Genomic DNA, 16,954 nt, shown 5'->3' on the forward strand with positions numbered 1-16,954 from the left:
TGCGACCCATGCCAGGAATCGAGACCAGCACCCCCGGAAGCGCCCGCCACAGAATGGGAGAAGCCTAAAGCACCCTGGTCGCGAATACACATCGACTTCGCAGGGCCATTCCAAGGTCAGACTTTCCTTATAGTTGTGGATGCATACTCGAAATGGCTAGAAGTAGTCCTAATGACTTCAACCACGGCAGAGGCAGTCATTAAGGTTCTACAGCGACTTTTCGCCACTCATGGCCTGCCCGACCTCCTGGTCTCCGATAACGGGCCCCAGTTCACGGCCATGCAATTTGAGACATATCTAGCAGGTCAGGGAATTCGGCATGCCCTCGTCACGCCATTCCATCCGGAATCAAATGGACAGGCGGATAGAATGGTGCGATTCGCAAAAGAGGCCCTCGCTAGGATGGATCCAGGTGATTGGCAAACACGCATTGACCATTACCTATTGATCCAACACATTACCCCCAGCGCAACGACGGGTAGGAGCCCCGCTGAACTACTCATGGGCCGCCGTCTACGGTCTCACCTGGACCGTCTTCACCCAAATTACTCTGCCACAGCTCCCCCAGACTCTACAAGCAAAATTCGGAGTTTTAGCATAGGGGATTCAGTATACGCCCACAACTATGCAGGGGGGATATTGTGGATGCCGGCAAAGGTCATTGGCATCACGGGGCCACGATCGTATCTGTTGGAACTAGAAGATGGGCGGAACTGGAAAAGGCACATCGATCAACTACGGGGTCGCCTGGCGCACTCAGATCTACGAACAGAGAACAAGAGCTACCTGCCATGGCAAAGCCAGCCACTCGAGAGCCCCAACACAGAGAACTACGACACCTGCGAGCCAAGGACAGAACAAGAGGTCGAGCGCGAAACGGAACAACCCCCAAGCAACGAAAGCGAGCAGATCCCCGAACGCCAAAGCAACGAGAGCCTGCAAACGCCCGGAAACGAAATACAGAAAGAAACCGATCCTACAACTACTTCTGACCAACCCGAACTGCGACGCTCCACCCGAGTAAGGCAAACACCAACGTATCTTAAGGACTATATTACTAACCGCAACGTTCCATCTAGGAGGGGAGGGGTGTTAGATATTAACATATATCGTGGCAAGTCTCCTCTCTGGTCCGCTGCTACAGCGGGAAACAGGTATCGTTCTGATTGGTCGAGGGGCGTACCCAATCCCTATAAAAGGGGAACCCTCCGACCACAGAGCAAGCTGGATCACTACTACTATTAATAAAGAGCTGTTAAGTCACTTCGTGTCCGCAGTCTGTCTCTCGTTGCCCAGATCTAACACCAGGAGTTTGCAATCAATAGGGAGGCCATCACAGGGTCAGGCATATTTAATCAAATGGGAACGGAATATTAGATTTCATTCCCAATTTGGGTTCCTACCCAAGACAGAAAATAATTTCAAATATTCTATAATTCTATTCAACAATTTCACGAAATACTTAGCCTATAAAAATGCATTTATTTTGTTTTACTTAAAAAATAATACTTAAAGTGTGAGAGGCACCAAAATCTGTAACAGAATGTAACTAGAAGTAATTGCCTTTTTTAGAGAGAGAGGCAGATCTATTTAAATTATTTCAAAGAGCTTTTGTAGATCAAAATATTATTAAAATGTATGGCTTTCAGGGTGAGCTTTTATAGTCTTTACAAAATATCAATTTTATTTTCCAAGGAGGCAAGAGTTGGAAAGAGCCAGTCTAGGATTAATGCCTAAAGAAAGACAATAAAGAATATATTCCACATCAGTAAAATATGAAAAGAAGGGAAATGTTAAAAAGCCATTGATCAAAGAAACTTAGAAGTTTTGAGAACAATTGATGGTAATTTCCCTTTATAGATATATCAAGTGAATGAGAAGGGAGGAAAGATAATAAATGTACAGCTCACAGATCTGTAGAATATACTATGTCATTGGTGTTCTTTCAGTTGGTTGCTTTCTTACAAACATTTCATTATCCAAGCTAGATAAACTAATCTAGCATTGATGATTTTACCTACTTTAGGTAATGAAATGTTTGCAAGAAAGAAACCAAGGAGAAAGGACCCCACATCTCAACCTGAGGTACAAATATTATCCTTTATATACCAGAAGAACACAATTTCTTTAAGACTCTAAAATAGGGATATAAACCCAAACCTGACTGGAAAATATTACTACAACTCCCATATTTATCACACCTGATTCAATTGTTAAGTTATTTAAGGTATGTTCAGGTATGATAAGAAAGGGACCATTTTAGTGACCTACCTATTATACAGTCCCTTTTCTGCAAGAATCCAATTATTAACATAAGCATTAAAATGTTCTATTTCTACCTAGATCCTATTGTTTACATTTGCCACAGATGTCTCAAGTTAGAGAGAGACTGAAAACTGTATTTATTTTTCCCCTGTTTACTCCACAGAGTAGTTTGCACTACAAATAGCAATTATCCCCATCTGGGCAAATCATATGACACTTTTCTGAAGTCACACATACAACATTAGCAATTTGTGGAAGCTTATATTAACTACTGTATCTGTGTGTGGTTTCAATTTGGACTGAGAGACTGTTGAAGCTTGTCAGACCATCCCTAAAAATTTACTTTTATGAAAAGTATCTGAAGCCACTCAAGACAATGTGGTATATCCAAACTAATGATGGATGACACTATTGATGTATGAAATCTGAACTATTTTTGATGGAATGGCAAAAATATTTCTATTGCTTCTGCTCATATTGAGGTTGCAGCAGCATTCAGCTGAATGCAAAACTTTGAGTGCTATATGTATGATTTTTGAGCCCATCCAGATACTGAATGAATACTGTCAGACAGGGGACTTAATCATTGGAGCAATTACAACTCAGTATAACTGCGTATTTGACATACCATCTTTCAATGAAAGTTTCAAAATGAAGCCTTTATGTGACCTTGTGTACGGATACTTTTTTTCTTTTTTAAAATTCAAAACACTAACAGACAAAAATGGAATATTTTTGCAACTTGCAATGGAATATTTGGCAATAAGTCTTGTTCTATATTATTATCTCAGTCAATGAATTTTACGTTTGCTATGACCTAAGCTGAGATTTGCTCCAAAATCTAGATTCAACTCAGTGTTTGTGTTAATTATGACAACATATAGCTTTTCCTTTCTACTCATTTCTTTATATCTTGTCCTACTAATCAATCTCATTTTTCAACATGAATTTCAAGTTTTACATAGTATTGTCCTGTCTCTCTCCTTCTAACAACTACTCTGCATTTTGTTATTGTTCAATTTCTCGTAGCTTTATATTTTATACTTTTTTATCCATCATCATACCCAGCATTCCTTTAATCTATTTTATTCTTTGTCTTGCTGTGGATTTATCTGCAAACTTAGCTGAAATTCTCAGGTGATGTTATTGAAATGAAAACACAGGGATTTTTTTCTTACATTTTAAAATGTAACACTATTTCAAAATGTATATGGACATTCTTTGTGAAAATATTGAGTTATTTATGTTATGTTTCTCAGAAAATTCATTAACAACCTAAAAAGCAAATGAGTAATATTTAGGGTGGGAGGAGATTATACAAATCTCCAATTGCAATCTTTATAGATTTACATATTAGAGAAAATGAGTTGTAGACCATGGATAATGTGAATTAGCAATTATACACAACAGACCATGTTAGAAAAGAAAGAGATTTGCAGTTGTTTCTATATGTTCAAGATTAAAAAAAACTTTTAAGGCTTTTTTGGCAGGAGAGAAGAGGCATATAAATTGACCTTTTAGTAAATAAGAAAGAACATATGAATAACTTTTAAGTGGAGTTCAGATCTTGCTAAATGTCTATCTTTTCTTATCCATATGGACTAAGGCTGCTTTTGGTTTCCTCTATATAAACTGACATAAAACCAACCAAATGGTTCCATAAGCAATGACTGTATCTTTTTCATAAAAGAACTCTGTTTTTTAGTTTGAAGTTGAAGAACTACCAGCATGTCTTGACCATGGCATTTGCAGTGAAGGAGATCAACGAGAATTCCCAAACTTTACCAAATCTTACCCTGGGATTCCACATCTATGACACTTACTCCAGTCCAGGGATGACTTATTACAATACTTTGAAACTTCTTTCCACTTGGAAAAGGACCATTCCTAATTATAGCTGTGACAGGGCAAAAAAGTTGATGGCCCTGGTTGGGGGATTAGACTCTTCCACTTCCTTCTACATGGCAACCCTCACTGGCCTCTATAAAATTCCTCAGGTAAATACAATGACTGCTTCACAAAGCTTTTCCACATCCTATTTTTCTTTTATTTATTCAGATCAACAGCTGCATTTGACATTTTGGTGATTTGACAGAGTATAAACTCTAAGTTTTAATAAAGCCAGGGTATAACTAAATTTTGCATTTAAAAAACTTACATTTGCATCAGATATGTTTAATACAATTATTGCGATATCCTTATATGTTTCAAGAATTTTCCAATCTGTCACAATGTACGTATTTTCCTAGCTGGTCTTGAGGACCACATGCAGCCTTGCAAACTTTAATTGTTATTTCTCTACTGTTCTCCCAAATGTTAATGCCTAAATATTTTCATGGGAAAAATGTCTGCCTGGCCTCAAACACAGATAATTTCTGTGCAATGTCTTTAAATATAAATGTATTTACGATATTTGATCATTTTACCATATCATATATTTTTGCCACAGAGCAAAGATTGCATGGGAATACTAAAAGAAAAAGGCTTTGAGAAGTTGACATATTGAATCTTAGAAGTATTATTAATGTCTCCACTCAAAGAAGATAAAGGATTTTCAGAGAGTATATTCCAAATGATTTACGATCTCTATTCAATGGAGTGGCTAATCATGTTAGAATAATTACCAAAAAGGGAATAAAATCATGACAAGTATTTGACAAAATTCAAGTTTGCCTTTTTTTTTTCTTGGCAGATTGCCTATTCTGTATTTGCTCCAGTGATGAATGCTCGCAAATTTCTCCCTTTCTTGTATAGAATTATGCCTAGTGATAAAGTTCAATATTCAGGAATTGTACAACTCCTCTTGTATTTCCGGTGGACGTGGGTTGGGATCATTGCAACAGATGATGATGATGGAGAAAAGTTTGTACAGACCTTAACTCCACTGCTCTCTCAGCATGGCATCTGTCCAGCCATCATTGCAAATATACCGACATTATCTCATTATTTAAACTATTATGACTTATTGATGCGCACATCACCTGAATCCATGTTATTAACCTCATCTGACATTAATGTATTTGTTCTACATGCAAACCATAGAACTATAACATGCATTAAATGGTTGATATATATGTATAAGCTCCTAGAAGACAATGACACTAAATCAGTAAATAAAATCTGGATTATGACAGCCCATTGGGATTTCTCAACAGACATATTGCAGAAAACTTTTGATATGATGTTCTTCCATGGTGCCTTATCTTTTGCAATTCACTCCAATGAACTGCTGGGATTCACTCATTTTCTGCAAGAATTAAATCCTCATGCAGATAATAATGATCAATTTATCCAAGTTTTCTGGCAGCAGGCATTTGGCTGTTCACTTTCTGGTCATAATGAAAAAGTATGCACTGGGCAAGAGAAACTGAACCATTTGCCAGGAGTTGTTTTTGAAATGAGCATGACTTCCCAGAGCTACAGAATTTACAATGCTATTTATGTATTAGCATATGCTTTGCATGAGATCTACAAACCCAGGCCACAAACAAGAATTATGTTTAATAGACATCATTTGGCTTTTTTGAATCTGAAATCTTGGCAGGTAATGTATGTTTGCTATTTAAGTTTTGATCTAAGGGATGAAAAGTAGTATAACACACTGATGGCTTTATAGGTTGGGTATTTTTGCTGATTTTTTTTGCCTCTCCAGTATTTGTTTCAGTATTGCATGGCATTTTTTTAGTATAATCATTACCCCAAACACATACTAATATATTTTCAAACTAAGATATATCAACCTCTATTTACAATCTCTTTTTACTCTAATGCTATCGAATAGTTTGTTGAATATATTCCTCCTGCTTCCATCCCTTAATTTAACATTGTAAAAAAAGAAACAACATAACAGAATATGCCTTTTCCTTAAAAAAATAGATTCCTGATCTGATACCTTTGAACAGGACTATCCCTACTGTTAGATAAAGAGATAAAGCTGCTCCAAGTTATTTATATTCAGAACATATGATGAAAGAATTAGATGAGAAATAATTTCAGCTTAGCCTGTATACATTCAGGAGCCAATTATCTTCAGACTACCATAGCAGATGTCAGTATCAAATTAATATTCTGCTTCTTGACTGATTACATTGTAAGTCTGCAAAGCTAAAGATGTTAAGCTTGTATGAATGAATCCCTAAACTGAGATTAAAACAAGAATAATTTAGTGGAAACAGTGATTAAGGAAATGTCTCTTTATCTCTATAGATCCATCCCTTCTTGAGGAGCATCACTTTTAATAATAGTGCTGGAGATATTATGTCTTTTAATGAAAATGGTGAATTAACAACTGGATATGATATTCTAAACTGGGTTATTTTTCCAAACCAATCCTTTGTAAAAGTGAGAGTAGGAAAGATGAATCCACAGGACAAAAAACTCATTATTAAAACAGATACCATCACATGGCATAATTCATTTAACCAGGTAAGATAAAGTTTGACTTCAGAAATGTCAAGTTAGCTGAGAAATTCTTTACCTTGTCTTATTTGAATAATTTCAGTCAATACCATCTCACTGGTAATTATTTATCACTGACACTAAGCTTCTCAATCATTTTACTTCACCAACTCTGAAACACATCACATGAAAAGACTTTTATTCCCAGGTGATACTTTGAAAAGTTGTCTACCTGTTTTGAAAATATTCCAGACCTGAAAAAAATTTAAATGAAGAAATTGGACACAAACAGATGAAAATATATTGGCAGATAAAAAGGGAAGATAAGGTCTGGAATGTTTTCAAAACAGGTAGGCAACTTTTCCAACTATCACCTGTTTGTTTGTTTCTTTACTTAATTTGTTTGCCCTCCACCTCACCACAAGGTGACTCTGGGCACCTTACAAAATTAAAATCTAACCATAAATATATGAATAAATAACAAAAAACACATTAAAATTAAAATAAAAAACAAATTATAACTGAAAATGAGGACAAGAAAGGAGAATATACAGGGGTATATGGAAATTACTATTAGTCAATTAATTACCTCCAGTATGTCAACTGGTAGAGCTAGGTCTTCAGGTTCTTGTAGAAGGTGGGGACCAATCTCACTTTTTTATTGTTATTTATATAGTATTATTTATTATCTTTATTTTAATTATGCTGCATTTCTAGGAAGTACACATATCTGATATTCAGGCATGACCTCATACAACACTAGAAAAAATTGCAGAGTTAATGACATACTGCTTATCAGTATAGGAATGTCATGTATATTCTCTCCTTTGTGGGCAGGTACAACCACTTTCTCTCTGCAATGAGAACTGCCATCTGGGTTACCACAGAAGAAAAAAAGAGGGGAAGCCATTTTGCTGCTATGATTGTGTCCCATGTGCAGATGGAAAAATTTCAGATCAGATGGGTAGGATAAGATATAATACCAACAGCTTCCAACTTAATCATCCCTTAAAGAGATTACTCCCTTATGGCATAGTATATTTATTAATATGAATCCACACTATTTAGAGTAATGGGCAAGATAGAAAAGGTTTGTGTGTCTCTACATAATTAGGTCTGGGGAAAAAATACAACTAAAAGAAGCCAGAAAATGTTCCCCTTTGAATTGCATGACAACTACTGTAGCCTATGAAGCAGAAATGTTATAAGGGCATGGCCATTACCATTTGCACTATTTCATATTGGACCAATGGAAGCTTCCAGGTGGTCTTCAAGAGCACTCCCATGTACAGCATCTTGCAGACTTAAGCCATAAGATGACTAGGGCATAAGTGAGCATCTGAAGGGCACCCAGTCTAGGAAAGAGGTCAATTGCCATATCTGATGAAGTTGTGCCAAGATCTTCCTGGTCACAGTTGACAATTGCCCATCCAAGAAGACTCCCAGATTATTTTTCAACCTTGAAAAGCAAAGTGAAAAAAGAAAAGTGGTATGCCAACCAAGCTCAAAAATAGAATATCTCCATTCATTCAGTCTTGTTAAGACTGTATCAGAAATTAGTTTCACAATATTTTTTTCTGATATTTTGTGACAAATTCAGGCTCACATCCAATTCAGAGATGTCCCCAAACACTATATTTTACATTAAGGTTTAAGATAACATTTAAGAATAAAAATTGGATAAATATATGCCTTCCCATGCATATATTTCATGGCAATAGTAGGGCAAAATGTTTCTCCCCTTAGATATTAACAGATTACATATCCTGTCTTTCAGACACAGATGATTGTTTCCAATGCCCAGAAGATCACTATTCAAACAAAAAGAAAGATCAATGCCTTCCTAAAAGAATTAACTTCCTCTCTTTCACTGAGCCTTTGGGGATCACATTAATCTTTTTGGCTGTCATATTATCTGTAATCACAGTTTGGGTCCTTTGGATATTCACAATACATTGGAACACTCCCATTGTCAAAGCCAACAATCGGGATTTAACCTACTATCTACTTATATCCCTCCTGCTGTGTTTCCACTCCTCATTCTTGTTCATTGGTAAACCACAGACCCTGACCTGCTATTTACGACAAACCACTTTTTCCATCATTTTTTCAGTAGCTATTTCTTGCATATTGGCCAAAACTGTCACCGTGGTACTTGCTTTCATGGCCACAAAGCCAGGATCCAAATTGAAAAAATGGATAGGAAAAAAACTGGCCAACTTCATTCTTCTTGGCTGCTCCATGATTCAAGTTGGGATTTGTGTTGTATGGTTATGGACATTTCCTCCTTTCCTAAATTTTGACTTGCATGCTCTGGCTGAAGAAATCGTGGTGGAATGCAAGGAAGGATCAGATACCATGTTTTACTGTGTGCTGGGTTACTTGGGTTTTCTAGCCATTGTTAGCTTTACTGTGGCATATTTTGCTAAGAAACTGCCGGACATTTTCAATGAAGCCAAATTTATCACCTTCAGCATGTTGGTATTTTGCAGTGTGTGGTTTTCTTTTATTCCCACTTACTTGAGCACCAAGGGAAAATACATGGTGGCTGTGGAGATCTTTTCTATCTTAGCTTCTAGTGCTGGATTATTGGGTTGTATTTTTTTCCCTAAGTGCTATATAATTCTGTTTCAGCCTGTATTAAACAGCAAGGAGCTGCTCATTAGAAAGAAATAGCATTCATATATTACCCATAGTTCACATTTCCTTTTTTTATTATTTAACAACATATTTTCATTAAAAATTCCAAATAAAGAGCTATCAATCAAATTTCTTTTTCATTATGTTGGTTATATTTAGCATGTATTTAATTAACTTTAACTTAACTTAACTTTATTGGATTTTTAGACCGCCCCTCTCTCAAAAGAGACTAATTAATTAATTGAAAAGACTTCTAATATAGCTTTAAACATTGGGGTTGGATCAAATCTTTGCCAGAAGCTTTATTATTATTTTTATTATTAAAAGAATTTTTATTGGTTTTTAAACATTTATGGGGAAAGGTAAAAGGGTACATAGAAAATTTTGGCAGCTCCCATGCTAGTGGTAGAAATCCCTCCAAATCTCACAATTTTTACAATATTAAAAACAACATATAAAAGATAAGCAAAAAACAGAATCTTATTCTACATTGTATCACTCATGTGTTCAATCATCTTTTCCTTTGTCACTTTCTAGTATATCAACAATTACAAATATTTCAAATACTTTTATTTTTGTGATCTGAGCCTTTTCGATATTACTCCTTCCTCCCTGTCCCCAGGTGGAGCCACAGCCCGCCCCCCCCTCCTTCATATCTTATACCTTGCTACTCTTTTCACCACCTCCCCTATTTTCATCCTCTAGGAGAGAAAAATGTTTTTTAATGAAGCTTCAGCCTCCTCCACTGTATTAATTCTAATTCTGTTTGCCTCCCAGAAAATCAACATTTCCCTCTGGCAATAACCATCTAAACCAAACTCCTTTATTGTATAATTTCTTTGATAAGGAGGAACACTTCCTCCTTCTTTCTCTTATTTCTTTTTTGGGGGGGGGGAATTTGCTTAAGAATGGTAATTTCTTTATCTTTATATTTTAATGGTCTCACTCTTTGGGCCCCTAGCACCTCATCCCTCGTTGTCCTCCTAATAAATTTAACATGTATCTCCCTTGGAACATTATGGTTTCTAGCATATGCTGAATTAATCCTGCAAACCAGATCCATATCCCACCACAACTGTTCTTTGTTTCTCTTAATATATTCTGCTAAAACTGTACTCATAATATCCTTAAGATCTTCAATTTCTGTCTCTGGTAGGTTCTGGAATCTGAGAAAAAAGGACATTCTTTCAAGTTCTATTTTTGCCATAAAATTTTCCAATTCTAAATTTCCCTTCTGGACTGCCTTAACCTCCTCCCACAGCCCAGCTTCCCCCTCCTCCAACATCCCAATTCTTTGTTTATTTTCTGTTATATGATATTGTACACCTCTGAGTTCATCTTTGAGATCTGTCACCTCTTCTTTCAGCTCATTTTGACTCCTCATAATTTCCTGAAACATTTGGGTAACAGATAATTATTTTGAGCTCTCCCCAGTCCCTTCTTGTTGTAACAATGAAGTAATTTTCATCTGCTGCATGCTTGGACTGGAGGTGGCAGAAGCAGGAGCTGAGAATGACTTACCCGTTGGTGGTTTTTTAGGCCCCATTTATCTGAGTTCAGAGATGATAAGTCTTTTACAAAGAAAATGGCATCAGTGGAGCGCGCAGCTGTGCCGATCCAAGGCGGCAGGCAAATCCAAAAGTGAAAAGTTAGTTCTCCTTCACAGTTCCAAGGCACGGAGGTACACCAGAAAGAGGAAAGTCAAATAATCAAAATCCAGGAAGACCACGTAACAGGAGAGGTCCAGAGCACCTTCAGAGGGGGTATTGAGACAATACCAGAGATTTTTTTCCAAACGTAGTTTCAAAAGGCAGACTTCATTTGTAAGTACAAAAACGAAGATGGAGGGGAGCCATCTTGGCTCCTCCTTTCTCAGGGAGAAGAACAAAGATTTCCATAAAGTTTTTTTTTTCCTTTTAAGAAAACAGCTCAGCAATCACCACTTGCAATTGTGATATCAATCTTTCTCACATAGTTAGTACAAGTGGCAAGTCAGTCTTTATTCTCTCTCCATTCTGATATAGAGAGAGATAGTTCAAATGCTGCTTTGTCTGAGGGAGGTAAAGAGAAGGAAACACCCCCCTCTAGTCTTCCAGTTTCAAATAGATTGAACACGAACTTACAATAGTCTGCTGCTTATCCATTAATGATGATTAAGGAGATTAGGACGGATCTCCCACCAGCCGCTCTTCCTTCGATTAACTCCTTCCTCCCGGAGCCCATTCGGTGAAAGGGCAGACAGCCAGAAGCTATTTCATGCCCCCCCCCACTCCCCAGCTCTTGGGGCGAGGCTGGAAACACCCCGCCAGCTGCCGCCGAATCTGGGGGGTTCCAGCAAGCCGCCCTGTGGCAGGAGACCCCTCCAGGGCCCCCTGTGCTCCTAAAAGGAGCCCACCGGGGAGACGAGCAGTGGACAACACGTATGTCACCTACAGGAACTGGAAGTGATCTGTCCATGGTTCGCAAACCTCTATAGGCAATTCATCCCCTTCTTTGCAAAGATTGCCAAACCCATGACAGACCTCTTAAAGACTGGGAGCCCAGGAACAAAACCTCACTGAGGATAACATCTACAGTGGGACCTAACCTGCCAAAAGAAATGTTTGCAAAGGAACCACTGCTGAAGCATCCTGATCCCAAGCAGCCCTCCATGATCCAAGCAGATGCCAGTGACATGGCAGTGGGAGTGGTGCTACTCCAAAGAAATAACCAAGGAAATGTACAACCCTGCGCCTATATCTCCTGCAAGCTCACAGAGAGATGATGGGCCACCTGGGAAAAGGAGGCTTTCGCAGTAAGATGGACACTGCTAACCTGGAGATGCCTGTTGGAAGGGGGCTAGAAACTGTTCAAAATCTGGACTGACCACAAAAAGCTGGAGGCTCTCAGGACCCCGTGAAAACTATCACCCAAATAAGTCCGATAGGCTCAATGTTTCAACTGCTTCGACTTCGTACTAAAGCACATTCCAGGGCAGAGAAACTTTCTAGCTGACACCCTCTCTTGCATGCCCCAGTACAAATGCAAACAGGAGCAGTTGGTGGATGCCATCATTCCCTCTACCCAAAAGCTGCCCAAGTGACCACCAGATGACAACACATGACCAACCAGCAGGCAACCTAACCACAACTGAACTGCTAGCAGACCCCTGGTTCCAAAACAATCAACACATCTTGACAAAAAGAGATGACCTCACATGGAAGGGGATGAAACTCTACATCTCAGAATCCCTATGCACCCTAATTCTCCAGGGTAGCCATGATGCCAAACAAGCAAGCCACTTTCTTTATTTTGGTAACCCAAAATAAAGAAAGGTGCAGACAGTTATGTGAAAAGTTGCACCATCTGTGCCACAATGAAGAGACAACTGGGAACCTCCCCCCCCCCCCCAACTGCTGCAACCAGTAGCAGAGTCAACGAGGCCATGGGAGGAGATTGCAATGGATTTTATAGTAGAGTTGCTGAAAAGTGGGGGGAACACGATGATTTGGACTGCAATAGACCTGTTCTCCAAAGAGGCACACTTCATACCCTGCAGCTGACTACCCTCAGCTCACAAGCTGGCCAAACTGTTCCTGAAGCACATCTACCACCTGCATGGAGTACCTCAAAGAATTATCTCAGACAGAGGGGTCCAGTTCATGACTAAGGTCTGCAGGGAGTTCCTGTGGTCCATTGGGTCATCTCAGGGCCTTAGCTCAGCTTTTCATCTGAGCATCAATGGGGGGCAGAGAGACTGAATGCTATGGTAGAGCAGTACCTGAGGTGCTATGTAAACTATCAGTAGTCCAATTCTGTCTTTTGCTGAAGTTGCATACAATAATGCTATTCACAGTAGCACAGGATTAACACCATTCAAAGTAGTGAGCAGCATAGACTTTGTCCCAATACATCAGTATCCAAGGGTTCCCCCTTCCTCAGTCAGCTTGAGTGACTGATGTAGATGCTGGGAGAATGTCAAAAAAAAACAACACTGGCTAAAGCAGCACAAACGTATAAGAAACAGGCAGATAAACACCAAGCTCCAAGGTGGCCAGGAGATAACTCCAGTACTTAATCAAGTGGAAGGCTACCCCTTGTCTGAGGCATCTTGGGTGAAGAATAGAAATATCCAGGCTGATTGCCTTATAGAAAGATTCCATGAAAAAAGTCCAAACAAGCCGGGGGGGGGGGGGGGTAGGACATAGCCTTGGATTCTATACTTGTACTCAATTTGTTTTTGCTTCGCACAGGTTGCTTTTGGAAAGTGAGGGGAGCTGGATGTCAACTCTCCACGTTGTTATGGGGACAGAATGAATGAGGATGCATTCCATGCATACTGTCAACTGGAATGGGATCTCAGATTACTGCTGCCGGGTTGGGAGGGGTATATCTAGTGGGTAACATGATTTATGACACAGACTGAGGGAAGGGAAAGAACAGGGGTAAAGTTCAGAAGCAAATAAAACAAATCTTGCCTAATCAAACTATTAATAAATCACTGGTTTTTGTATTAAAACATTCGTTCAATTATCATGAATCAATTACGGCGTTGTTAGGAAACTTGACAGTTTAAGCCTGATCCAGCATGGGCTCGTCTGAATAAGTCCCCCACCCTGCTTCCTTCTGTTTGAGAACATCCCATTTCCAAACTGCTTGTCAAAGAGAAGGAAGCGGTGTGGGAGGGCTTTTTCAGACGAACCCAGGCCAGAGCAGTGTTGAGGCCCGATCCAGCATGGGCTTGTCTGAATAAGTCTCCCTTCCCCCCGCTTCCTTCTCTTTGAGAAGTGCCACATTTTGCAAGCTGTTTGTCAAAGAGAAGGAAGTGATGGGGGGCTTTTTCAGATAAGTCTAGGCCAGAGCAGCTTTGAAGCCCAATCCAGCATGGCCTCATCTGAATAAGTACCCACCCTGGTTTCCTTCTCTTTGAGAAGTGCCCCATTTTGCAAGCTGCTTGTCAAAGAGAAAGAAGCGGTGGGCTTCTTCCAACCACTGAGTCCTCTGCTCCTGTTCCTTCCTCAGCTGTTGGAAGAAGCCCATGCTTCCTTCTCTTTGACAGCCGTATCGTTTGCAAAGAGGTAGGTAGAAATCCATGTGTTAGAGGGGGGAGAAGGCCAAGCTTCTGCTAGGGACAGCCTTTCCTCCATCTATAGCATGGATTTCTCCCTCCCCCCCCCCCCATTGCAAATGAGGTGGCTGTCAAAGAGAAGGAAGCACAGGGTTCTTCCAACTGCTGAATTCTCTACTCCAGCAAAGGAAGTGGGTGGGCAGGCAAGCATGGTGCAGACAGGTGGGGCGAGAGAGAAAGAAAGCGGTGACCAAACAGGTGGAGGAGCGAGCAGAGGGGACAGGCCAGGGGAAGGACCATTCTGGTACAGGGCCTCCGGCGCCCCTGGTATGCAAACGGACGTCAGATTTCCAATATCGGTATGTGCATACCGGACCGGATCGATCAAAACCCACCTCTGGCTCTATCTAACAAAATGCAACTCAGTGGTTACAAAAGTAAGGTCTTTTGTACACTTACACAAGATAAATCAAATGCACAGAATAGGTCATACCTAGCTCAATAGCAGCAACTATGGTAGAGATGTAGGTGTCCTAGTAGACTACCAGTTAAGTATAAGCCAAAGAACCTAATGTAGTCCTAGGTTGCATCAACACAGGGACAGTTGATATTCCTGCTTTATACTTTACTAGTTAGACCATACTTGGAATACTGTATCCACTCCTGGCTACACAAAACTAAAAAGATGCTGTGATTTTAGAAAGAATGCAGTGAAGAGTAATAAAGATGATAAGGGGTCTGGAGACTATATCATATGATGAACAGGATGTTTAGTCTAAAGAAAAGTACTAGGGGTGATATGAGTTATCTTTTCATAGTTGAGGGGCAGTCACAGAGAAGAGGGAGGCAACATATTTCCTAAGGCACCTGAGGGTAGGACAAAAAGTTATGGGGAGAAGATCATTAAAGAGAAGTCCAACCTAAATAGAAGGTGGAACTAAGGTGGAACTAAGTAGAAATTTCCTGACAGTATGGGTAATTAATGAATAGAATATCTTGCCCCTTTTGAAATCCATATCATATCTTATCTTAAAAACAATTGATGTCTTTCTCATAAAATATATATTATCTTGCATAGCCATTTTTGCCCCCAAATCTACCAAATGTTCCATCTAATAAAACAAAACAAAAAATGGAACTTGTCCTGATTATATTTAATTTCTTTGTCTGAAGATCTATCTAACAAAGGGTCATAATACTATCCCAATACCCCAAGATAGGCTAACTTTGATGTGAAAATTATTAAAGTTGCTCCATTAAATAAGTGAAAAAAATACCTTTTTCATCACATGGCATTAGATTTAATCATGTGGGTCAGATCTTCCATGGGCACATATTGACCTGCTCATTAAACAAAACAAGCTTTGTTGCAAATATGATTTTATTTATGTCCACTTGGTTAGTCTTTTCCTAAATTTAGTCATATAAAGTATTCATCTAAACTTTATTTATCAAATATTTTATGTCCTTTTTTTCTGGCAGATAACATCATAATTTATTTTTTTTCAAATAATGAAAAAAATATTTTATTGGGGTATTAGTCCCACTGATATTCCAATTTATATATTTGTTATCCATATCCATTCAAAAAGACTGTTAGATTCTTTAATTGTGACTCCAATCGTCAGTCTGAGTCAGTTTAGTATATCAATATTCCTGTTCTGTCCAAATAGATGTTTATTTTGTTCTAATTTTATTGGAAGTTGATCCACTTCTGATCAATGTGTAGTAATCCCCTTCATGTGGATCAGTGGTGGTTTGCAGGCGGTATGCCCCAGTATGGATGCCTGCCAGGAGCACTGGGTACTGTTCTGGTATGGTGCAATTTTAAAATGGAACTTTGTTATTATATATTGCATTGCTTGAAAATAAAGCACATTTCAATGAAGGTTTGTCTTATTTCTCTAATTTAATTATAATTGAAATATATTTTAATACATGTTTATTTTGATCAGCAAAACATATTTTGACTTTAAATAGGTTTTTAAACTCATAGTTATTTAAACCTCAACGCATAATCCCACAACTTGATTAGTCATTCTTCCCAAGTAAGCATCAAGTATCTTTTCCGGTAGACATATAACACAGCACTTACCATAAATAGAAGTAATCAAGACTATTTCCAAAAAAGTATATGATTTACTTAAAATTAATATTTGTGCTCGGTTGAGAATTTGTTTCAAAATTTGCGGATTACACTGCAAACAAAGCTGATATTTCAAACAATATATAGCCAAGGAAGGAACATTCATTATCCCATTATCCTTTAACATCCAAAGGGGCCATAAACAATCTAGTAAAATTCCATATTTCTTTATGGCAATTATTTCACATTTGGGCAATATATGGATATATGCCAATTAAAATGTAATGCATGTAATCATCATTCATGTTTAACTAGATAGGTAGATATAACACCTCCATTCTCTGATCTTAAAGCAGATATTCTTTTAAAGACTACTTTTCTCCATGTCACATTTTAGGTATGAATGAAGTCAAATCAAGGTCAGGGAGATCTTTCTAAATTCATTCAAAGTAAATTAATATACAAAAAACACTTTATGAATGTTCTAAAGATATTTCATTGAACACATGAACACAAAA

The 16,954-nt window shown here is 38.5% G+C and overlaps 1 protein-coding gene across 1 annotated transcript; it reads left to right on the plus strand.

Annotated features, from left to right (window-relative positions):
• Positions 1-4,004: 4,004 nt before the first annotated feature.
• Positions 4,005-16,839, plus strand: LOC309401363 (vomeronasal type-2 receptor 26-like; the record flags this gene model as incomplete). The annotated part of the gene is made up of 5 exons (XM_081970433.1): positions 4,005-4,262; positions 4,958-5,809; positions 6,472-6,690; positions 8,728-9,144; positions 16,834-16,839. The coding sequence occupies 5 exons, from the start codon at positions 4,005-4,007 to the stop codon at positions 16,837-16,839; spliced, it is 1,752 nt and encodes a 583-aa protein (XP_081826559.1).
• Positions 16,840-16,954: the final 115 nt, after the last annotated feature.

This window comes from Natrix helvetica, assembly GCF_964273705.1.
Source record: "Natrix helvetica genome assembly, chromosome: Z".
Lineage (NCBI taxonomy): Eukaryota > Metazoa > Chordata > Lepidosauria > Squamata > Natricidae > Natrix > Natrix helvetica.